The sequence below is a fragment of the Bacillus rossius genome, chromosome 2 (assembly GCF_032445375.1).
Source record: "Bacillus rossius redtenbacheri isolate Brsri chromosome 2, Brsri_v3, whole genome shotgun sequence".
NCBI classification, from domain to species: domain Eukaryota; kingdom Metazoa; phylum Arthropoda; class Insecta; order Phasmatodea; family Bacillidae; genus Bacillus; species Bacillus rossius.
In genome coordinates, this window is record NC_086331.1 from 89,738,480 (window position 1) to 89,763,555 (window position 25,076).

Here is a 25,076-nt window from a genome sequence, read left to right on the forward strand (position 1 = left end):
GGAAATAATTTCATACCTAATTAAAATTGAGGCTTAGGCAAAGGCGTTCATATTCTTGCTAAAAAAATAAATATAGTTTAAAAAACTAAAGAAACATGCTTTAAAAGATTATCAAACTAAAAAGTTAAAAATAATTTTAAAATTTAATTTATGACAATAGTATATAAGCAATACTAATATAAATGAGAAAAAAGCTTGAGGCGCTTTGTGCCATATTTTTTGTATATTAAGCGCCCCATGCACGAATCCGAAAGCTGACGTCACAGAAGTCGCGCGCCTTAGACCGCTCGGCTAACGAACGTAATGAAATTGGTGGGACATTTTACAGTGATGAGCCACTCACTCTTAGTCGAAAGAGTTACAGACGGACAGACAAACAAACATACAGGTGAAGCTAATATAAAGCATGTAATATGTCACTAAATGCAAAATTTGTGGTTTTCTTTAACGCGATATAAACTATAAAGTAAAGACATAATTACATTTCAGCAGGCTCTAACGCGTGTGTCACGAGGCTACATTTCCCTACATTCTGGTTCTGTTCGCTAGTCGAATGTCTCGTTGATATTGGTTGGAGACGATGTAACGTGAAATGATATGATCAAAAATTTGACGGGATACAAGGGCGTAGAAAAAGGAGTACGTCAAGAAAAAGACTACTTGGTAATGACAACGTCCGCCATGTTTCCCACTTGACAACTCCACCTAGTATCGAACCCGCATCCCCTTTCTAGTTGAAGCCATTGATCTAGTCTCCTCTGCCGCAGCAGAAATATTTACTAGACTACATATGAGTTTTTTTTCGACAAAGAGTGCCAAAGGATTTTAAAAAAGAAATTATTTGTAATAGTAAAATACAAATGGTTTCATGGTTTTGTTTTTAGAGAAATTTGAATACAAAATAATTTAAAAGGAAGCATAATTGCTAGGCACGAAAAACAAAGTCACTAGGATTCTCAAATTTCTCTTATTTTATTGGACCAAGGAGAATTATTGCATTTTAACTTCACGTATTCTCGTTTGACATAGTCCGTGCACATATTGGCATACAGAAAAGCTGAGTTCACTTCTATTTCACAAGTATTATTCAGTGGAAAACTAACATGAATAAATTTACTGAGACTATCTTGCTGCAATTAACCAGTAATATGATGTTTTTATTGCAATAAGTTAAAATTTAAAAATAATGTGTCTTTAGGTGAAACACTTTTTCTTCGAAATAAATATTCGCCAGGCTAAATACGTTCGGCACTAATGCTATTCACTTATTTTTACTTAATCTTTATGTGTCTGCTAGTGATCATACTTAATTAAACGTATACAGTAAAATTGGAAAATGGTGGTTGAAATAAAATGAAGGCTGTGTAGTGTGTGCAACTTGTAAAAATGGGTAAACACATTTATTTCTGGAGTATGAGAAAGAACAGAGTTGTTCACGTCTGTTACTAATGCATGTAGGCCCCAACGTACCGTACTTGCTAATTCTAGCATGCTGACATAAAGTATACTTTTGCCTGATCTTACAGTGAGAGTCTGTCCTTAACTTATATTTGAATTATTTATTTTTAACTACAGAATGTATATAAACGCAGTAGAATAATAATTAACGTATAATTTAAATGCTAAAATAACACTTTTTTGCAATTTTTATTAGTTTGCGTTAGTTTAAATTCACTTTTTGGCGTTATTGGTTTATTTGTTAATTAACTATTCAATTCCTGCCAAACTAAAAAAAATTAAGTCAAACATGTATTAATTCAGTAACGTATCATAGCTGGTATATTTTCTGCACTCTATATGAACTTATAATTAACAATAAAATATCAATAAATTAAATAATATCATATCCCGTTTTACATCTTTTCTCTCGTTCCCTTCACTCATTTATGATTCATGTTCTTTTACACAACCTCTCTGCTGTACTAAAACACAGTTTAGTAATTAATCACTCATGGTAAGTGTTATTTCACATTATATGGATGTTTAAATAAAAAATGTTTAAGATTTAAATCAAATGTATTCAAACATATGTTTTAAACTTCATTGGTAGCTACCAGTTAATTTATAAATACATCTGTTTAAAATAACAGAAATTTTGCTTTAAATATCACGCATAAAATAGAGACTAACTAAATAATTAATTAAAAAAATATATTCTCTACATTTTGATGTATTCACTATCATATCCTTGTTGACAACAGCAATTGTTTGCTTAATTTTGTGTGTTTTTTGTATCTTTTTTTGAGTATTTTTATTTTTATTTATTTATTTTATTTATTAGTTTTTCTTCAACAGAAAAAGTTCTTAGCAATGGCGTATGTCCAAAAACTTACATCAAGTATTCACTATAGTTTTGCGACGTTTTGATGGTTTTTACACATGAACTAGCAAAGAGACAGAAAGTTTACAACTTTGCTGTTAGAAATTGTAAAACCCTTAAAAATACAAGGAAAACCAACTACCTAAGACGTACCTCGAATACGCATTTGAATTATTAATAGTTATTCCAGAATAACTGATAAAAATGAATAAGTAATAGTTATTCCAGAAATTTCAAAGTGGTTCGATAAATTTCCAGATGTATGTTATATCGTGGCATCACTAAGTATTGCTTTGAACGTCTTTGACATTACACAATATTACGCCAGAAAAAAAAACATATACATCTGTTTAATACACCAATTTTGTAGGATATATTCTGCAGCATTTAATCTTCTCTAATTTTATATTAAAATATATTTATCATAGCTGATGCCACATACAGCGTGCTGCTGCAAATGAAATGCTGTATTTTTTTTCCAGATGATGGATGAACTGCAGATTTCATATCTAAACCTTCCATTGGTTCACTCTTCACTTGAACCAGATATTCTTGACATGAAACTTGAAACATTGCCTTGGAACAACTGGCCCATGAATACCTCTAAGTCATTAGGTAAGTGTAGGAATGTACGTTGCTTCGATTTCAAAAACGATATGACTTCTCATATCATGTAAATGGATATGTAAGAGCACACCTAACCAAAGGAATTGAATGTCACGACCAGTTAAGCTGAAATTAATAGTAATATATATGGGTATTTCCGAGCTCTGGGTGCTGGGTATGGAGGCGGAGACGATGTCCACCATCTTGATTTGTGACGTCACAGCGGCCAACATGGATGACCTTGACCTTGAACTTTTGACCTTAGCCTTGAACCCGGTGGTCATCTGTGGTTCCGCCATATTTTAGTCTAGATCTTTCAGCCATATTGGATTCTGCCATTTTTATTTCCGCCAATTTGTGTTACACCATTTTCAATAATAACTTCACTGCCACCATTTTGTTTCCTAAAACTTTCCGTCAATTATAATTAAGTCACGACCACCATTTAAAAATTATGACGTGTCCGCCATATTGAAAATCCGCAAATATTAAAGTAGAAAATCGGCAAAAAAAATAAAAATGTATTAAAGTTAATTAGATTAAATTTAAATTAAAATTCAATAAAAATGCACTTACATCCTGAAATCCTTGGTTTAAACCTGGTGAGCGAACAAAAAGGCGACGGGGTCCCTCCTTCATGGAGGCTACCAGAAGACTCGCACCCCGCCACTAATATCAAGGAATATGCATATTACGCCAACCAGTATTATGGCTTGGTGACCATCTTAGATCCAACATTTTGATTTTATCCGCTAGATTTCGCCTTTTCCATATAATTTTAATGTTTATCCACTAGAGTGTATTAGTATTTATTACCATAGAGTCAATTAAAGTCACATCCTCATCTTGTCGGCCATCTTGAAAATATGTAATTATTAAGTTATAAATTTGAAAATTCCAATAAAATCATCAGAACATCACCTATTAATAAAATAATTGATTCGATCATTCATGAAAACAAATATTCATATACATATATATTGATTGATTTGATCTGATGTAGTCCTCGGTTCGATCATTGGACAATACAAAAAATATAATTTTTTTTAAATAAAATATTTATCTAACTAAATATTAGGTCAATTTAACATGTTAACATAGTATTAATTACAAGACCATCGTGACATTCGACATCTTGGCGATCAGTTTGGCTGCAATCGTGAAAATCTCTAATTATTAACCTAGAAATTCGGAAAACCTTTTAAATAACTAAAAATTAACATATTAATAAAAATTTTGATTTGATCGAGTTCAGTCCTAGGTTCGATCGTGGAATAGTTAGAAAAAAGTTAATTTTAGCAAAAAAAAAATATTTATTCAATTTAATATGTTGAAAAATACTAAAAGGCTTCAATTTCGAAATTTCAAGGCTTCAGTAAGATGCTGATTACAAATTGACCACCATCTTGAAATTCTGTATTAATGAACCAAGCAATTCAGAAATATTTTAAGAATAAAATATTAAAAATAACCCTTTATTATAATGATGGACTCGATAGATTTCTGTCCTTGGTTCGATTTTTCGTCGATGCAAACAAATTAATTTAGGTTTATAAATATTTATTTTGTTAATATTACCTTAATTTAACAATATCACCCATATTTTAAAATATTTTTATTAAATAAATTATTCTTCTCTACAATTACAAACAAGCAAATTACTGAAGTCTACAGCGCGTCTTTATTTCTACAGTCTTTATGGAGTGCGAAGTAAGTCCTTTACCTATCTTGGCATGTCTTTTCAGTTTATCAGATAGACTAATTGGTACACCACACTTTTCACACAGAGAAGTATTTTCAATTTAATAAAAAAAACTGTGGTGTATTGCATGACGCTTCGCACTACACATGTTTGCTAATGTTTTTCCCCATAATTTATAAACAGGGATTTTTCTTACACGTAACTGACCCAGAAAAATTTTTGTAATGTTGTTATAAGCTATCTAGTCAGCCAATTAGTTTATTTCATTAATGCACTGAAACAGTGTTCTTTGTGTTTTATTGGGGCACCCGCTTCTTTCATGCTGACGAGCATAGAAGTTGTAGTGAAAGACGTAGGCCTACCACAGTATTTGCACAGGTGCGTCAAACATGCCAATGAACGCCCATGGTTTATTTAAGTCTCTAAGGTTGCTGGCAACACTGTTGAAACTCGAATCGATGGAACAATACCTATCGATGTCTTCTCTGCTGGCAAAACCAGTGCTGGAACATTAAGCGAAGCCAACATTAGGATCTCTTCTTACATCTGCGTCACTGCCATTAGAGTCTGCACTGCTGATAGTAGCCCTGCTATCAAGGTCGGCGTTAATGATGGTAAATATGCCATCGAGTTCTTATTAATAGGCGATTACGTGGTTTATGCACCAAACTCATCAAACAAGACGATCCAAACTGCACCACAGCTAGAGGAGGACTGAGGGTCCTGTCACCTGGGCCTAACTTATATACCTACAGTTGCCCGTATGCTTCGTGAGTCAAAACAACGACTATTTTGTTAGTGTTAACATGAGCTAATTATTTTTGTGATTATAGTTCATGAGTTTTTTAAGGAAGTGAAATTTAATTAATGGGAGTATACTTAGAACTCTAGAAATTAAATACACAAGTTCAATATTATAAAGAGCATTAACATATTAGATTAAGTCATTAAGCATTTTCGTACGCAGATTCTTTAACGCTGCACGGACTGTCTCATCGACTCCAGCTACTACCTCGTAATAGACTCCGGTTCCAACTGGTTCGCTGGTCTCGCCCAGGTATCCGACTGGTCATCTTCGGCAATACTCTCTGCAACGACAAACTTGGTGAGACATGGACGACATCTGTGACCACGTCTGCGACTGGGCTTTACTCGATGCAAGTTGAGACAGGAACACTGTCAGAGCAACGACGAGACGTAAATCGTTTGGGAGTCTGAATATATAAATCGCAAAGCACAATAGGTTGCGACAAGTTTTTACCTGTACAAGACGAAGGGACTACTTCTTCGATGCTGGCTGGAAGGATTGTATGTGGTCTCATGTGATGTACGACACAGTTTCCCGATTCACAGCAATCTAGCAGCTTCTGATTCGGTTCGTAGGATAGAGGCAAGTGCGTAAACTGCCAGTGCTGAACGCCTCTATAATAGGTTTCCATGTATATCCGTAGATATTTGGCATCCCAGTAGCTGTACTCAACACTGCTGAAGCTAGGTATCATATTCACATACACGTTAGCAAAAGAGAATGAAAACATCTTCTTACAGGTTGGATGTCAACTAGAGGCTCAAACTATTGCACGCCTTTCATATATACAGGCTCTATTCGCACTCGGAGAATATTTTCCACGTTATTTGCGAGTTAAGCCAGGCACATACTCGTTCAAACAAGTTGCAAACCTAAGATTGTGCAGGGAAGAAGCCGTAGTCCATCTGCAGGTCGATGATTTTAGCGGCTTCATCGCAAAACTTGCTCAGCAATTTTTTCTGCTCAGGTCCGACAATGTAAATGATGTCACATGGATTCTGCAGCAGCAAATCTTCATGAGTGTTTTTCACTTCGTGGTACATAATTTTACCATCGTCCCACTCCAGACCGTCGTAATATTTACAAAGCCATTTATCGGTTCTCTTTCTTTTTTCGTCTAAAAGTTTCCAAGGATACAGATGCCGGAAGGTGTGGGTTAGAGTAGTGCCACCGTCTTCGTAAGTGACGGCAATCTCCTTGAGCACGAAACCGTTTTTGCTCTGGAAACCTTGCAGTTTGAAATACGTATTAAGGCTATAAATGCTTGGTCATAACTAAATTAATCCCGCAAATCTACCAGTATTTATGTGAGAATTTTAACAAGCTTGCCTCGACAATTGTACAATGAAAGTCGATCGTTAAGTATCAGACAAAAAGCATAAGTGTTTGGTAAAATATTTCCACTTGTCTATATCTTGATGGAACAGTCGATGATGTTAGAATTTATACGATCGTAATGTTTGGAAACATCAAACACCATTAATGGAGCCTTGCTCTGGAAACTTTCGGGACTCAGTATTGCCATTTATCTGCAACCATAGTACGCTTGCTGAAACTTGGCATAAATTTTATATGCGGGAAGAAATATCCCATTTCAAAATTCATGTTCATGTAAGCATACAGATAACTTATACTGTTAAAAAAAATATTTTTAAATTATTTATTTCACAGTTATCGAAGACAGAGCGTCTCAAACCTGCATTGAGCTGTCTTCCAGCCTGAAGACTAACGATGATATATGTTGTTTTTTTCCGTAGAAAAGCTAAAATCTACTATCCAGTTGATACTATGGCTTTGAGGCAAGCCAGGATAAGCTTCCAGGCTCGAGGATCTGAATGTTTTTCCAATTTTATACGCTCTTCAGCATCTTGATAAGGTTAATCATGGTCACTTGGATGTGAAGAAGCATCCAATCGATAGAATGTAGCATTAGCAAGACATACTGTGGATTTTATGCAGCAGAGACTTTTGCATAATTGAGCATGTTGGATAGACGCAGTAAGAGCTCATGTTATGACTAAATTGATATTTGCTTGTTGTCTTCAACGAATCCAAGAAGAATGGTCCAAGGAACACAAACTTCGTACTTTCCTTCGGCATAAACACGTAGCTTGTATTCATCCTCGGGAATTTTTCATGGCGGATGTTATGCCAACATTTCTCATTTGGTGTACCTCGACACCATTAATGTAATATGCTCGATTAGGTGATTGCAGGAGATTTTCGTTGTGGTCGTGCCTGTGTCTCTTATACGTAGAAACAACTGCGAAGGTAAAGTACAGATATCTTGGTGCTGTACAGCGATCCATTATTCAGATGGTAGAGTTTATGGTCCGAGCAGGAATGACTGGTACTGGCGCAGTTCCATTTTTGTAATGCTGTCATTAAAAATTACCGGGTCCGACACATTAAAAATTTCGTCTTTCATATTTATTTGGCACTTCTATAATGAGAAGAAACTTTACTCTGTCAAGGGTTAATGCTCCTATGTCTGGCAGAGAACAGGTGTTTTGCATGACAATGTGATTTATTTTATAACTGCTCGGTGTCACAAACTTTATTCCTATTTCTTGAAAAGCATACCTAATGTTAATTCTTTGTTTCGAAAATGCACCAAGCGCCCTCGCTGGTCAACGATTCTGACAACGACTTCATGTGCATTCTTCACAACAACTGAAATGTAAACAATACTTTGCAGCACTTCAGCCAATTTATATTCTGGTAGAATCATTCGTGGAGAATCATGTTGTTTAGTCTTACTTTGAGAGAACTATATAAATGTAAGTCTGAGCGCAGGAGTATGAGTGTGGATAGTGGATGGAATCAGCCATCTTAGATTTTGATGTCACGGTGGCCATCTTGGATGACTTTAAACTTGACATTTGACTTAGACAATCAAAATATGCCAAAAATTGCCATAAGGAATCACAATTTTTCAAAATTTCCCTCAAATTCGCAAAATATTCTCAGTTTTGTAGCAAAAAAACCACTAAACATCTAAAAAAATAAGAAAAAAATTCCCTATCGGGAGGTAAAATTCCTGTTTTTAGGGAAAAGTTCCCGTTTTAGTCCTTAAAAATGCAAATTGCATGAAATGTTCTAAAAATGGCTTAAGAGTCCTAAAAGCAAGTAGCCTTAAGCAGCTGAAATAAAAAACCTTGACAATTATGATGTTACGACATCCATTTCGAATTATGTCGTCACCACTGACATTTTCGTTACGGCCTCCAACTTCAATATCCGTAATTATTATTATCTGATATTAATTCGATTTTTCAATTAATAAAAAATTTACTTAGTAAATTTCAAAATAAAAAAAAATTCAGCCAATTTAAATATTGTCCACCATCTTGAAAATGTGAAATGATTATCCAAATAATTAAAAAAAAATAAAAAATGTAAGAATCAAATTTTAATAAAATTTTAAATAATAAACGCACTTGCATCATGGAGATTTGAGTACTTCCGTTCAAACCCAATGAGAGCAAAATAAAAATTACGACAGATCTTTCCTCCATGGAGATCACCGACAGACTGACCTCCCAACACTAATGCCAAAGTATATATTACAGCAGCTAGTATGACTTCACGCCCACCATCATGTTTTTTTTGTCTAAGCGGCTTAGGGTGGCTTGCTTTTAGGACTATTTAGCCATTTTAAGCCAATGGCATTTTGAGGGCTAAAACGAGAAAATTTCCTTCAAAATGGGAATTTTTCTCAAAAAATAGGAAAATTTTAATTTTTCTAATTTTTGAGATTTTTTGGTAAATTTGTTTTTAAGAAACTGGAAATTTAGGCTAATTTAGCGGATTTTGGACAACCTTTGAGAAATATTGAGGAATGTTTGGCAATATTTGCAAATTTTGAAGTTCAAGGTCAAGGTAAAAGGTCAAGATTATCCTAGATGCCACCGTGACGTCACAATCCAAGATGGCGGGTCCCATCCACAATCCACACTCGTACTCCTGCGCTCGGACCTACATTTATGTACTACTGTTGAGATACATTCCACTTTACAATTTGCAGTTTTTTCGTATGACATTCATGGTCAATATGTTTACTGCTCACAAAGATTTGTATTTATTTCCTGCAGTGAACATTTTCAGTTCGAATCCTAGGGTCTTTCCTATGATGCTTGGTTTCATAAAGTCTATATTTTCACTGCATGTTAGAATGATTTTTTGGGTGTTCGGATTTCCACATAGTTGAAAGTCTACATGTGGTGGTAACTTTCCCTTGAAATATTTTGCAATGTCAAAAATGTCATAAGAGTCAACCGGTAACTGTATTTCTTGAGTGTTTCCATCACTTTTCAGGCAGCAGATCGTATAGTTAACTTCGTCGATATTCGGTTTTGCTATTTATGCTTGGAAAATCGGCGAGTCCAATACACCATTATCCATTTGATTTGAAAGGTCGGAAATGGACTGCGTGCAGATCCGAAGTATGACTTGTTAACATAAATGTGATATACCAGACTGTTAATTTCTCAATGTTGTTACATGTTTCATATTTATTTGTTAAAAAATCTCAGGCACAAGTGACCACAATTTTTTGGTTAAGCAACTGTTCCGTTTCATTATTGTAGTACAACATAGTGGTCTTCCATAGATACAGTCTAAACTTTGGTAGAGGCCTCAAATCAAACAAAACTGTTGTCATAGTCGACCTTTTTTCGAGACTTGATGTATTCTACCCAGTGAGTGTCATGGCCTGTCAACGTGTCTAAATTCATAATAACACATTCGCGAATCTTTGGCTTGCTAGGTGAGGTGTCTCATAAACACCACAGAAAGAGGTATTTTCAGTTTTCAAGGGCAACTTATTAAATCTTTATCGGGATTATTAATCTTTATTGGGATTATTTCACCCGTTTCTTTTCCGTGCCACCACATGCTTTGTTAGGCCGTAAGTATTGTCATTCACCGTTATTTTTACCTCAAGGTAATGGCTTCATTTTTTGCTGCTGCTAAATGAAGGATCCCGGGCTAGCGAATCGGTATTTATAGCATAAAATTTAGGCGAGGGGTTGAGGGGATGAGTGCTAGCCAATAACAAAACAGTATAGAGGGGGTGAAGCCAATACAATTAGAGCTTGAAGGGGAGAAATAACAATTAATAAAGATAGTAGTGTCGGTAGTCAATAGGGAATGAGCATTGTGGAGGGGTGTAGCCAATAGTACTAAAGCTCAAAGGGTGAGGAAGTTTAAAGGTGCGTGAAACAAATATTTTTTATGAAGAGGGGAATAGAGAGCGAGAAACAAATAATTTATGTAAAAAGGAAGGGGAGTTTTTAGTCTATGTATGCATTTGGAAAAGTGTTGGGGGTCAGTCAGCGAACTGTAGTCAAAAGGGGGGTGGGGCGGAAGGGGGTGGATTTATTTTTTGCAGTGCGATTTTATTACAATTCTATTAAATGAATTTTTTATAAATTTTAAATTTCTTTCAAATTTTTTGAATTAAAATGATGTATTTTCAAGTTGGCAGCCATGATATCATAATTACAAAATGGGAGATTCGTGTTTTTTTATTAAATTTTTACTAAATAAATTTTTGTAAATTGTTTCATTTTTTCCCGATTTTTTTCCAATTATAAATACTGATTGTCGAGATAGCGGCCGTAAAGTTAAGTGGAATGTTTTGGAGTGGGGCACTAGATTACAAGATGGCAGAATATTCTCGAAAGCAAAATGGTTGATATGATGTCAAAATTCAAAATGGACTATTACAAAATGGTGAAAACCAAGATGGTGTATCCAAAACTACCACAAGTGTGAAGATCAAAGTTCAAGGTCATCCATGATGGCCGCCATGACCTCACAATCCAAGACGGTGGAGAAAATCCACAATACACCACCTAGACCCAGTAGCAGAACATACTATTATATACTTCTTACACATTATAGTAGAGGAGTTTATTTACCCTTTCTGGAATGATTTATTTTACTAGCAATATGTTGATCGCATTCTGGTTCAAGTTTCTTTCTTTTTCAGCTACTTCGTACTTGTGGACCCAAGTCATATTTTTAAGGGTGGCTATCTAATAAAGTGCTATTATATTATTAGTTTATTTTTAAATTTGGAAGTTTTTTACTGCATTCATAGCCTATCTCGCTATTTCCAGATATTCCACCCTACTTGCACGAAGGCTCCACGAACGGCTGTAACTAGCTTTAACTTTCTGACTGCCGCGGTGTTGGCCACGCAGCCTGACGCTGATCCCCTCCTCACAACTCCTGCCTGGCAGACTCCGGCTGGCTGCCGATGGCTCGTACCCGGAACGTCACTATCTTCCATTGAGACCGCTTGTGTTGTCGCTCCTTGGTCCGGGGCAGGCCCCTGGAGTGACGTCACTGCTGTCCCCAGTGACGACGACGCATGTTATGCTTCTTGGTGCATTGCTACAGGTGGCTCCGTCTTCTTGTAGCTCATGTTTGAAGTCAATTTAGGTTGCTTCTAGACTGGTTCCGGGGGGGGGGGGGGGGGGCTATTGTTTTGGGTCACCATCTGATCTGTGCGCTACGGGTGCAAGTCTCCTTTATGTCGCGGCAGTATGTTCTCTCTGTGAGCTCACTGCGGCAGTACGCCGGCTGTTTACCGCCCGGGAAATGCCTCGCTTGGTGTTCGGCCATTCTCAAAATGTGTGAACATTTCTGGTGACCCAACTGACCCGGCGCCACTTCGATCGTCACTGGAGGATCGGCACTTGTTCCGCGCGCGAAGCTCCCCTCCACACTTATTTCTAGTTGTTTTCGTAGTTTCCATGCCTGTTGTTGCCGTGTCGTTGTTCCACTCGAAGGGTTCGTTTGTTCCGGCAGACGTGACGATACATGCACATATTCTTATTCCGTTGCTGTTAAATACTATATATCTCTCTCTCTGGCTGTAGGTTTATTGTTGAAATGTGGCAGCATACGACATTCACTTTCATTATATGGGATTCCCGTCACGTGACGGTAGGTGTTTGCCACCATTTACACTCTTTTATTTCTGTCCTGCTGCATTTGCCAAGGCCTGACAAGGTGCTGTTTCGACCCTTGATGTTTAGGACAGTCAACCCTGAAAAGAACTGGCTCGTCACGTTTTTGGTTGATTTTCATAGGTTACGAAAGCTCACCGATTGTCAATTTTCATGTAGAAGGAATTTTCCTTATGAATAACCATATTTATGGCCTGGATGCCCGTCTTTACTCCGTATGTATAATTCCTATTTCAGTATTCAATTTGGACTGATACGAATAATTTTAGCTTGTACAGGTAAATTCACAACTCGGACTAACTTTTAATTGGGCAGTTCTCATTCTATAGTTGCCTAGTTGGCTTCACCCGATGACATCAGCAGCTGGGGAGATCCTCCGTGTGCATGCTTGATATAAACTTCACTAAAGCACGATTTAAATATCCGTCAAGTTGCAGCGCCCCCTCTATGACATCTCCAGTCGCACATAAATAATTTTCTAGCCATTGGAGGGTATTCATGGCACGTGGTCGGGACGATAACGTCACGCGCAGCGTATTTTCTCGAGTTACAGACATTTCCTCGTCGCGCACCGCCGCACTCGACCACGCGGAACTCCGCCGAGACACACTAATGTAGCGCGAGGTGAGTGCCTAACTGCCGCTGAGCCACTGAGTTACTGCAACAGCTTGTAAAGAACATAACATGTTCAAATTTATAATACCAGAATTTCAACGTATTTTTTAGAATTGTGATTTTTTGTCTATAAAAAATTATAAAATGATATTCCAGAATAGTTTTGCTACCAAAAAGATCTATTTGGTACACAGATAAGCTTGATACGTCCCTCCATGTTCATGGAAGCGAATATAATCACGTTATTGCCGCCTAATGCGGTCGGCTATCTGAACGACTTCGGCTCGTGGACACATTATTGAATTAATCATGTTAAACTGGCGTACTTGGTGTGTGCAGATCTTTCCATTTCCACTGCGTGTTAAAATTTTACCCTTAACGAGCCAAAATAAATATAACTTCAAAAAATGCAAAACCTTTTGGTTGTGCTGTTCAATGTTTTGGAAATTTTGTAGTTAGTAGGTCTTATGAAATGATGAACCTTGACCAAAAAATGATTGTTTTCCATTCTCTTCGCCGAAGCCACACTTCACTCAACTCGCACTTTCGAAACTCTTGGAACTTACGGGGAGGCCAGCGTCGCCGCTTTTGTACCCTTGACAGTCATTCTGGAACCGACTGGAGTGGTTGTGATGAGTCGCGTCATTCCGGACTGACCTGACGCTCGAAGAATCCAGAATAACGACACTTATTCATGCCTCTCCACGTGGAATTCCCAAGCCACCAGGGAAAAAATAACAGCGCCGACTAAGGTTGGAATGATGGCAGGGGGTTGCTATTCTGGGCCACTGTAATACTCGAAGGAATGCACGCGTGACATCCTGGCCGTGCGGGGCCGCCAGGCACCTGGCTCACGTCGTATCCTTGCCTCCAACGTTCGTAACGAAGTAACAAGCCCGGTAACTGGATGGGATTCCCTACAACTCTAAGCAATAGAATATGCGCTATGTACAAGCACAATTTTTTTCATCAATATACAGAGGCTGTACTATATCACACAAAATATATAAAAAAAACTCTTGCTTCACAAATTTCTTATAGTTTCTGACTGTTTGCATTTGCGTGCATACCAGCATATGTCCAAGCGATACTGTAACAAAGGTTGTACCATTAACCTATCTGTTATTCTATAACAATGTAATGAAACATTATATCCCTGGGCTGTACTTTCTTATTTTGCATCAAAATCATTTGCAAACTTAGTATCAATAATGTGCAGTAACAGCTTATAATTTTCAAAGATATCTGCCCAGGAGTTACATAACATAAACATACATCCCCAAAAAATTTTTTAAGAAGCAGAATCCAGCTAAAAAATTTAAATTACTACAAATGAAGCTATCAAAACAAACAACAATAATTATTTGCAAGTTAACCTTTACCAAATACTATTAATAATATTACACTTTAAATAATTTATTGTAGTAACAGTTAAGCACAGAATAATATTTATGAAAGCACAAGATATGTGTGAACTATCAGGCACCTGTAATGTCTCATCAAAGTATTACTATAAAATTAATTTACAACTATGACGAGCCACGTTCCAAAACTCGCTAAAGTCACAAAACTGAAATGTCGAAAGGGTTAGCACCACTCGTAATCAGCGGCTGACAGTAACTACCGACGTTGCCATGCGATCCTCGGCTCGCCGGACGAGTTGTATAGGCTTGTTCGGAGCGGACAAGCTCCACCCGATGCTACTCGCTCCTCCGGGAACATAAGCAGCGAGTGGGTAGCGAGTTGAAGGTTCCTCCGCAAACTCGCTGGTCACTCGTCCGGTGTCGTCCCGCGATGGCTTGCGTCTAGTAGACTTAACTGAAGACATGTTATTAGTGAGTGAGCTGGTTGTTTTGAACCCCTTCAAAATTCATCGTAACACATGGTGTAGTGTCGATCAACCATACGCACATAGTTACTATAGTGATGACAAAGTGCAGTATATGTGTTTCCCTTGGGCGTGTCATGATACGTACCCATCTATCCAATCGTAAACACAAGTGTACATTTTCGAATTTCGTCGAAACAAATGTAATTTGCGTATTTGCCTCTTCATGCTAGGGCCGTATCAGCATAGTGGTATTTTAAAACACCTAGCCGTATGTTTGACTATGAAAGCTATGTAAACCAACATAGCTCCAGAATGGACACTACCAACAACCACACTGACCCCCGACAAGCTCAACGACCAGACATCGCAATAGTCATCATAGGACATCCACAAACTTTCCTAACTTGCCACGTAATTGCATATCACAATTTCACAAATACTGAACGACTCTCGTCCAGAGTTAAAGTCCGTTCCGGACTTTGAATATTTTTCAGCTATGGTTGCGCGACTATCACCTGAAAATGTTCTGTCACCAAGTCGCTTTCCTTGAAGAAATTCTAAGTCCAGTAGCTTCTGGCTGACATACAAAGTATCAGGTGGTGGCGATGACGGACACGTGACGGTCTTGATGGTTGGAGCATCGAAGAGGCATCGTGATGCCCTCACGAAGTAATTGACTCCGGGCTTCTCCTCGGAGGCAGGCTGCATGTATGCCTCTCAGGTGACCCCCTTATATACTCAACTTCTGCAAGCCTCAAACAATCTGGAATGTTCTCGCGACCGGCCAGCTAAGATGGCCGACATCCTATGACGTCACTTCCTGCCACTGGAGGGTGTTTTATACAGCGGAACACTTATTTTGCTCTCGTACGTCGGGTGGCCTACACGTCAGGCATCAACTGCAACGCCGGAAGTCTACCTCGCAGGCATCGAACATGCCAGATCGCATATCGCCGATACGGCGCCCGTCCACTTAAGATAAGTTAGGGGGGATGCACTTCACCCCACACACAACACTTCATTGCAACCAATCACTCCATACATTCCTACTGTAATTTTTTATACGCATTTACGTATTTAGTGGTTATTTAGAGAAAAAAAATCCTTAAATCTTGTTCTAGCGACATAGTTTCCCATGGAAGGCATTATTAGACCACTGAGGAATCATCCTACCTTAGTCAGCATAGGGAAGTCACGGCTGTAATCACCTTGGCATTGTCTGTGCTCACGACACCCAGAAATGGGTTAAAGGACTCATCATCACCTGCATAGTTTACAACCCTAGGATTTGTTCTCTCTGCCAGGAGCACTGAGTATCACTTGTCCCGCAGATTTTAAACGAATTTCCTATACTATTTACTAAAATATTTGGTAGTAATTAAAACAATTTTTAGTATGTTTTAAAAATTAATTACAGCCTTCTTCAGAGAACTGTTTGCTTCATTAAAAAAATATAATATAATTAGAATATTATACTGTTTCTTACTTTAAGAGCAGTAAGTTATTTACAGCTCGTAACTAATCAAATAAAAAGCTTTCCTTGTAATGGCGATACATGAGTCAAATGTGTGATAAGTGAGAAATGTAGAGAAATGACACGATTTTTTTTTGATTTAGGTATGTTAGAATACCTAAAATATTTGTTTTATTGAAATATGAGCCGAAAATATATTGTATGAATGATTCATATAGTAAATTCTATTAAAGTTTTTTAGGGGTTAACTTGCCTGAACATGTTTTTCTGTAAGTTTGACGAGACACAGCTCACATACTCACAAATTCGCTTAACTTTAAGTGATTAGTCAGAAAGCACGTTATAGAACACTTCCGGTGGGTAGAAGTCGGTGCGAATACTGCTATGTTTTTTTCGTGAATTCTATTCTCTTTCCAAAGTAGGATGCTTAGGCTGCGTTGAAGGAATGGATGAAATAAGTTTTATTCCCCTTGGCTGTTCACAACCATTGATTCTATATTGGATGCGTTATCTTTGGGTTGGCCTGATGTAGACGGCTGCAATGCTCAAGGTCGTATTTATTCTTGGACGCTCACCTCTTTGGACAACTGGGCCGATTCCGTTGCACTTTTGAGGTTTTTTTTCTTACTTAATCGGAAAGTCTAGATGGCCGGATAGAAATTGGCGTCACTTGTTGCTTCTTAGATTTATTTACTTTTGGTTTGGGCATTATTCCTTGCTGCTTTCGTAAAAAAATATTGTGCGCGAAATATAAAAATATAGTTATAAACGTAAACTCTAAAGTAAAGAAAAAATATTTTTTGGAGCAAATCTATCGACTAGGTACTTTCGTTGCTAGCTCGCTTGTGACTGAACGCTAGCCGCCCCTACTACGCATTATAGCGTTCGCTGCCGCGTGGTTACGTCATTGCGAGGGAAGCGGGAAGCGTTGGCAGCAGCGTTTCCCATTGCCGTCAGCGTTTCCCGTTGACGTCAGAGCGAGCTTCACGATGGTATAGTTATAATTAGACTCGAGTGTATAGTTTGGCCGTAGTATTCGTTTCAAAATATCCTATTTTCACGTCACCAAGATTCTGTAATGACTCCTCCCCCTCCCGTACGAAACATAAGACGTTCATCGAATTCACGTCAAAAAATATACCTCCCAGGGACTGAGTAAGCTGACGCGTGTTGTTAGTTGCTTTAACCAATTTGGCCACCGAACGAGGCCCTGTAAATGATGTTAAACCTTCTAAGCTAAGATATAAAGTATTAAAGAACCGCAAGTTAAAATATAAAAAAACAAGGATGTATATAAACAAGATAATTAAGGAAACCGCACATTTATATATATATATCTCGTTCACCTACATCCAAATCTGGCCAGACCACACCAAGATATGGCTAGATACACCCAGATTTGTTACAGCCACCACTGTATATATATATGTTCGTGTCCATTCATTATTTATTCGGATATGAGGAAATAAAAGTTTTCCTTTGTGGACTAATTAAAACCAGGATTTAGGTGAAATTGGCCTAGGTCACATAAACAAGTTCAGAGGTCTAAAAAGAAAGTGTTGTGTTCGCAGAGTCAGCGCACAGCATCGATCTGGAGCAGCTGTTCTCGCTGGACTCGGGCCCCGCGGAGGACGCACAGCCCTGCGAGCTGCCCGAGAGAACCATGTTCTGCACCGAGTACTGCGAGGGCTTCCTGCGCGAGAGCGCCCGCCACCTGCGCTACTCGCCGCCGGCGCCCTTGTTCGTGCTGGGCGTGGAGATGCGCTCGCTGGCGGCGGACGACCAGCCCGCGCCGCCCAGCGCGCGCGCGGCGCTCGCCTCGCACGACTACACGCTCAAGCTGCCTCCTGCCGAGGACCGCGGCTTCGGCTGCACCTTCCTCGGCTGCGGCAAGGCCTACGCCAAGTCGTCGCACCTCAAGGCGCACCTGCGCCGCCACACGGGCGAGAAGCCGTTCGCGTGCGCCTGGCCCGGCTGCGACTGGAGGTTCTCGCGCTCCGACGAGCTGACGCGCCACCGCCGCTCGCACTCGGGTGTGCGGCCCTACGGCTGCGACGCGTGCAGCAAGCGCTTCTCGCGCTCCGACCACCTGCGCAAGCACCAGAAGATACACCGCCGCGAGGGCTGGCTGTGCGCGCGCCGGCCGGCCGCCGGCCTGCTGCTCCTAGACCGGCCCTGAACCAAGCACGGGCACAGACAGCACAGGACCTACTGCTCCAGGACCGCCACTGCGCCGAGCATGAATACAGACCACGTGCCAGCTACTACTGTTTGACAATCTGTGTGCAAAGCAAGAACACATACCGCACACCAACTGATATTCCAAACTGCCCATGCACAAAGCATGAGTACAGACAATGCGACACCTGCTACTGCTAGAATGTCCATGAGCAAAGAAAGAACACAGACCGCACACCAACTGCTACTTCAAACTGCCCATCCACAAACTTGAGTACAGCAGGCACACCACCTGCTACAGATAGAGCACATGTGCACAAATCATGAGTACCTACAGTCCGCATGCCAACTGCTACTCCATGACTGCCCTTGCACCAAGCATGATTATAGGCCGCGCACCAGCTACTACTCATAAACCACCCGTGCACAAAGCATGAGTAGAGACCGCATGCTAGCTACTACTCATAGACTGCCCTGACACAAAATATGCGTACAGACCCCACATCACCAGCTGCTTCTAGACAGCCCATGCACCAAGCATGAGTACAGCTGGCACGCCACCTCAGACTCCTGTACCACTCATGTATCAACTATGGATAGATACTGAATTCAAGCGTTCTTTTGGGAATAGATAATCCAGTGCTGGTCGGTTCATAGCATTAAAAATTTGTTGCAAGCTGGTGGAGATGCTGAAATATAATTACTACTGAACTATATTCTTATTGAATTTATAATAGTTCATATTATCAAAAGTGATTTTATCATCTACCGTATCTAATTAAGTGTAGTAAAAGAAAATTTCTACGCCAAACACAATAAACGTACCAAAAAATGTTCTAACTTGATGGCAATGCCATGTACCTAGGGCAAGATGAGTATCACCTAGAGTAATATGAGTATTACCTGGGGTAAGATGGGGCATGAATATTTACATAACACATACATAAGCAATATCTTCTTCATCCTTTTCCTCGGAAAATGCACAGTAGGTCCACCCTTGACATTTAATGCACTTATATACACTTATGTTGATTGAGATAACAAATTTCAACATAAAATTCATTTTTAAATTGTTTTTTTTATTACTTCTATGTTGAAGAAAAAATGTGCTCAACTTGGTTCTTCTTCTGAAATGCTTAGACTAGTTTCTATTTGCAAGCAAAGGCATGTTTGGATGTTTGAACTTATAAATCATTTCTCTCTAGTGATGCAGTATTAATGACAGTTTTACATAAGTGATGAACATTCGGATTATCTTTTACTTTACCAACATGAAGTATGGGCAAATTGTCTTTAGGTGATACTTATTGCCTTAACAGTTTCCGAAGAGTTTGAATAAAAAGATAGCTCATTATCTCCAAGATACTGACCGTCGGTAGTTTTTAGAGCAAGAAATCACAAGCTTAAAATCTTTAGAGTCAATTCGCCATATGCCTGTAGCTTTAAATCCATTGACGTATGTTGTCATAGTGCCTGTTCGTCGAAATGATTTTCCAAAAAGTTAAACGATCCGATACATTGTGACGAAACAACTTGAATTCGGTCGTAACATATTGGTAACATTTAAGTTAAAATGGGTACTAAGTGCTTTAGTGAATGTTAAGTTCAATGGCTGGAGGTGATCGGTGTATTGTGGCGGTAATTGGAGGAAGGTAACTCCGTTATCTGTTCACAGGTCTATGATCTCAATAATGTCTTGTGCCTTGCCTCACCATCAAAAAACAATGGAACAGGGTTATCTTTAGAGCCATGCATAAACTGCGCACTATGTTTCAATAACTGGATGAACATTTTAGACTATTTCCAGCCTGAAAGATGGCACTTCGCCAAAGATTGAAATGCACAGCTGTCTATTAGTTTGTCCTTCATTCTCTGCCGAGGAATTATCATTATCAGGGGTCCGATGCAGTGCATCATGTTTCCACAGTTACTGCCTGTCAGCTTTCTGTTAAAGCACCTTCTAGTTTCCTACCTTTTGGAGAAGAGATTTAGATTTTCAATTTTATGCCGATGAACAGGCGTGGATTCAGTATTCCTGCTGATGAGGCACATGTAGAAAAAACTCAAATTTATTAAATAAAAAACACACAATCAAAAGTTTAAGATTTGTGCTGTGGTCCTTGATTTTTCTGTGCCCGTCCCCTTGCTGACTGTGATCGGCCATGGTACTGAGAGTTCAGAGACACAGAATGGAAAAAAAGGTGCAGAAACACCAACACTTAATCTGTCAACTCCGCTGGAAGCCAAAATCTGCATTACAAAAGAAGGAGTTCAACAGAGCTTGGCAGTGCTAAACAGAGTTCTAGAGGGCTCAAAAGAGTTCAACAAAACTCTACAGAGCTCTACAGTGCTCGACAGAGCTCGTTAGAGCTCTACAGACTTCGAAAGACCTCGACAAAGCTTGACAGACCTCGACAGAGATCAACAGAGCTCAACAGGACTCGACAGAGGCAGACAGAGCTCGATAGAACTCAACAGAACTGACAGATCATGAATTTGGCACATGTGGCGAATATCACAACGGAAAATACAAAAAAAAAAATCTCAAATAAATATAATTTAAGGCATTGTATTTTATTGTCAAAGGGTACAGTCGGTGTTTTTATGCGTCCCTATGCCTTTTCTAAAACCGCAATCGCAACTATCCACCTTGTCTGGAACGAAAATGTCTTCATCATGCAACTTCCCCAATTTAAAAACCACAAATTGGTTGAATTTGGGAAATCCATTTCACATATTTGTTGCAAAAATATAATAAATTAAAAGTTTTGTGATTTTTAAGAACAGTTTTTTGAAAGTATGATAGTGAAAATAACTTTAAACGACCGTGTTAAAGCAATGTGTTGCTGTAAAATATATCAACTTTACAGAATAGTTTAAAAGTAAATAATTATGGCTTGATCGGTACTGTGACTCCTTTATCAAACACACAACCACATATATGTATGACACTATTGTTACAAAAAAGTTTTGAAATGAGCTTCACAGAGACACCTATAATGTTTTTAATTAAAACCGTTATGGTTCGTAATAATTTTCCTTTAGGTGCTCAGAAGCCTTTTCACAATTGCTAAAAAAATATATTTACTTTGTAAGTTTACTATGATCTTAATTATTACTTTCTATTCTCATCACATTGTACCAAATATGGATAGATGCTGAATTAGATATTTTTTGTGTGTGTGTGTGGGGGGGGGGGGGGGGAGAGATAATCTAGTGCTGGCCCGTTGCACAGAAAAAAGTCCATAAAATTTCTTTCTTCTTTGCTAAAATTCCTGGCCTGAAATAACATACAGGCATCAACTGGAAATTATCATTACTAAATTTAATATTTTTTAATAACTTTTGTCTTTTTGAACTCCTGAGTGTATGGAATATTTACACAATTCTGAAGTAGGTGTAATTAAAATTTCAGAACCTTACTGTGAACAAGTGCAATTCAGACACATTAGCAGGACTCATGTCCCCAGCTAGATATTTCATTTCATGTCAATCCTCATAACAAAGCTGGTAGACGTGGGATAGCTTTACATTTTTTTCTTGCCGAAAGAATGGCTACAGAAAAGGATTCCAGTGTATTCATAGGTCAACTTCTGAGAAGGTGCTTAACATATCTCTCTATTTAATAACTTTCTTAAGCCTTATTCATTTTTTAAGTCATCTGATTACCCAAAAAATGAAAATATGTGTATTGGTCTAAATAACCCGAATGGAACTTGCAATATAATGCTTTGTTTCTCATTGGCACCCAAGTCTCAACATAAAGTATACCACTGCTTCCGTTCATCTTCGCTGAACTTTGTGAAACGTAATTTGCAATTTACCCGTATGGAGGCTTCATTTCTTTCTTCTCAAGTAGTTTTACATTTCGTATCTGTTATGTATACTTTCCTAATCTTCTTCAATACAATAATTTTGAATTTGTCTATATTCTATCTGCGTTTTATGCAATTTTCGTGATTGAAGATAACATGGATTAATCTCTTATTGCTTAAGATGAAGAACGGGCATCTGTATTTTTTGAAATGGCTAAAGATAAAGAAAATTACATGATTAGAGCCTGTAGTTATGGTAAGCTCACCAACATCTCGCTAATTCGATAGTATTTCATCTATACCGCTTTCACTTTCTATCTGAGATATGTAGGTAAGTCTTATAATGAATTAGATCTTCACAATCCTCTAAATGACTTACTGGAACAAAACGAACTCGAGGAAATAATATAGGGCGAACTAGAGGACAAACATAGGTCAAACCCAACGAACCTACTATTTCTACATAATAGTAATTTAGCTGGTAACTTCAAAGTTTCCTGAAATATAAAACGGTCCAAAACAATACTAACTGGTTTTAAATCAAAACTTCCAGTCTTCATTATTGATAACTGTTAGTAATATATGTACATAACATAATGTTAAGAATAATCAAAAGGGGAAATTGAAATTCAGGTTTTTAAAACCTTCAGTACATTTACTAAAACAGGTGCATTTCCAGAAACAGGTGCTTTTCATGAACTTCAATTTGAGGAGCTGCGTTGTCAGCTGTGATTCTTCAACTATTCGGACCATCATTCACCCACGAGTAGTCTTCATGTTCACACTGAAACATAAATATATTACATTACTGCTTATAATAGTGTTACATTTCAATAGTGACATGGGTTACCCGTTCAAGGGTAAAACACCAAAAATCAGACACCCACCTGGGAACGACCCTCAAAATAATAAAAAAAATACAATTAAATTTTTTAATTTTACTTAATTTTAACGTGTGGTTTTTCTCAGTGTTCCTTAAAGTAGGTACCCCGAAAAGCAAAGCCAAGCAAAACATTCTTATACTAAAAATTTAAGGTTAGATCCAAATAAAATCACCTTATTAAAATAAATTATGCAACCAGAAAACACGTACCAAAATTTATTCAACACTGTATCTTAATTTGAACAAGGCTTATTTATCATACACTAGGTCATCCCACATTCAAAGAGGGCTACTTAAACATTACGTAAATTGTACATGTTTTAAATATGTACTGCACTTAACAATAACTGCAAATTTCGTTATTATATTCAGCCTGGTTAGCATACTTAAAAAAACCTTAAAAAAATCTATACATGGAAAATATTCAGAAAAATTATTTACAATAGTAAAAAACTCTGCCCCTGTAATGAAAACATGCGGTACCGCAGGGTGCAGACTTTAACACGACCCGGGTCGAATAAACTGAAAATTATTTTAAAGGACAACTTAATAAGTATGATTGTAAGTAGTATATAATAATTCCTTCGTGGACAGGCGCCAAGCGGTGGTGCCGTAGTGCCGACCGCGAACTTGGATTCTGACGTCACGGTGGCCATATTTTTATAAGTATTAAGGGAGGGATGATGACAAATAGGTGTATTTGGTTCATATGGGGACACCGGTGTGTGATGGGGGAAACGGAAATACACATGCGGCCATCTTGGATTACGTCACTTCCGGAGGCAATCTTGGAATTGACCTTGACCTTTGACACCGGTGGCCATCTATCATTCCGCCATTTTGTTTTCTAGAAAATTCTGCCATTTTTTCTAGAACATTCCACCTAATCATGACGTCACGTCCACCATCTTTAAAATCCTCAAATATTAACTTAGAAAATCGGAATTTTTTTTTAAATTTATAAAAAAAATATTAATAAAATTTTAATTTAAAACCTGATGACTTCGTCATCGAGATCCTCACTCCTGTGCGTTGCACTTTTCGTTATGATAACATCATCATCGAGCTCCCCACTCCTACCCATTGCAATATTCGTTACTTCAACATATTAAAAATAAATTTATTATCAACATAAAAAATTTATACCATTATAGTATGCTAGGGGCGGCCATCTTGTTTAGTGGAGACCGCCATATTGATTTCATCTGATGGATGTGTCATCGGGTGTAGGTTTTTAAAGTACGTTAGTGTATTTAAGGTAGAGTTTATATCTCCTACCAGTGTTGTTATGCCCCTAATAGGCCAAAAATACACCAAATTTTGTTTTAAATAAATCACAAAATTACACGAAATCCACAGTAATTTTGTTGTTGTGACCAACATTTATTCTATGAGCCTTATAGACCAAAAAATCCGCCTAATCCACAGTCATTTTGTTTAAGACCGACATTTTTGTTAAGGACATAGTCATTTATGATGTTTAATTGAATAGTATGTTATCATATATCAAAATAATCGTCTCATCATTGCGGATGCGATGGTAACAGTAATGATAATTTAAAAAAAAATATTTAGTTAATTTATTTATTTACTCCATCATAGATACACCGTTCATGATCAGGAATTTTTCAGAGTCCTCACTCGCAAACAATATTTTTATTGACGTATCTTCTAAGCAGTAACATGTTTGCGTACTCGTGTTTAAAAGACTGCATGGAAGCCGATATTTTAATGTTAGAGTATATATTTTCATTTCTCAGAGACAAGTTTAAATAGGATTACCTTACGGAATGCAGGTGTTATGTTAAAATAATAAACAATTTTAGGTAAAAACATATTTATTTAAATAAAGCAAGGCTTTTCA

At 38.0% G+C, this 25,076-nt stretch overlaps 1 protein-coding gene across 1 annotated transcript in view; it reads left to right on the forward strand.

Moving 5' to 3' along the window:
• Positions 1-21,302, forward strand: part of LOC134528921 (zinc finger protein 672-like) — a 36,529-nt gene extending 15,227 nt beyond the window's left edge. Inside the window, exons 2-3 of the mRNA XM_063362589.1 lie at positions 2,803-2,935; positions 17,908-21,302. Of these exons, the coding sequence (XP_063218659.1) occupies positions 2,803-2,935; positions 17,908-18,515 (741 nt within the window). The 3' untranslated portion in view covers positions 18,516-21,302. The remainder of the gene's footprint in view (positions 1-2,802; positions 2,936-17,907) is intronic.
• Positions 21,303-25,076: the final 3,774 nt, after the last annotated feature.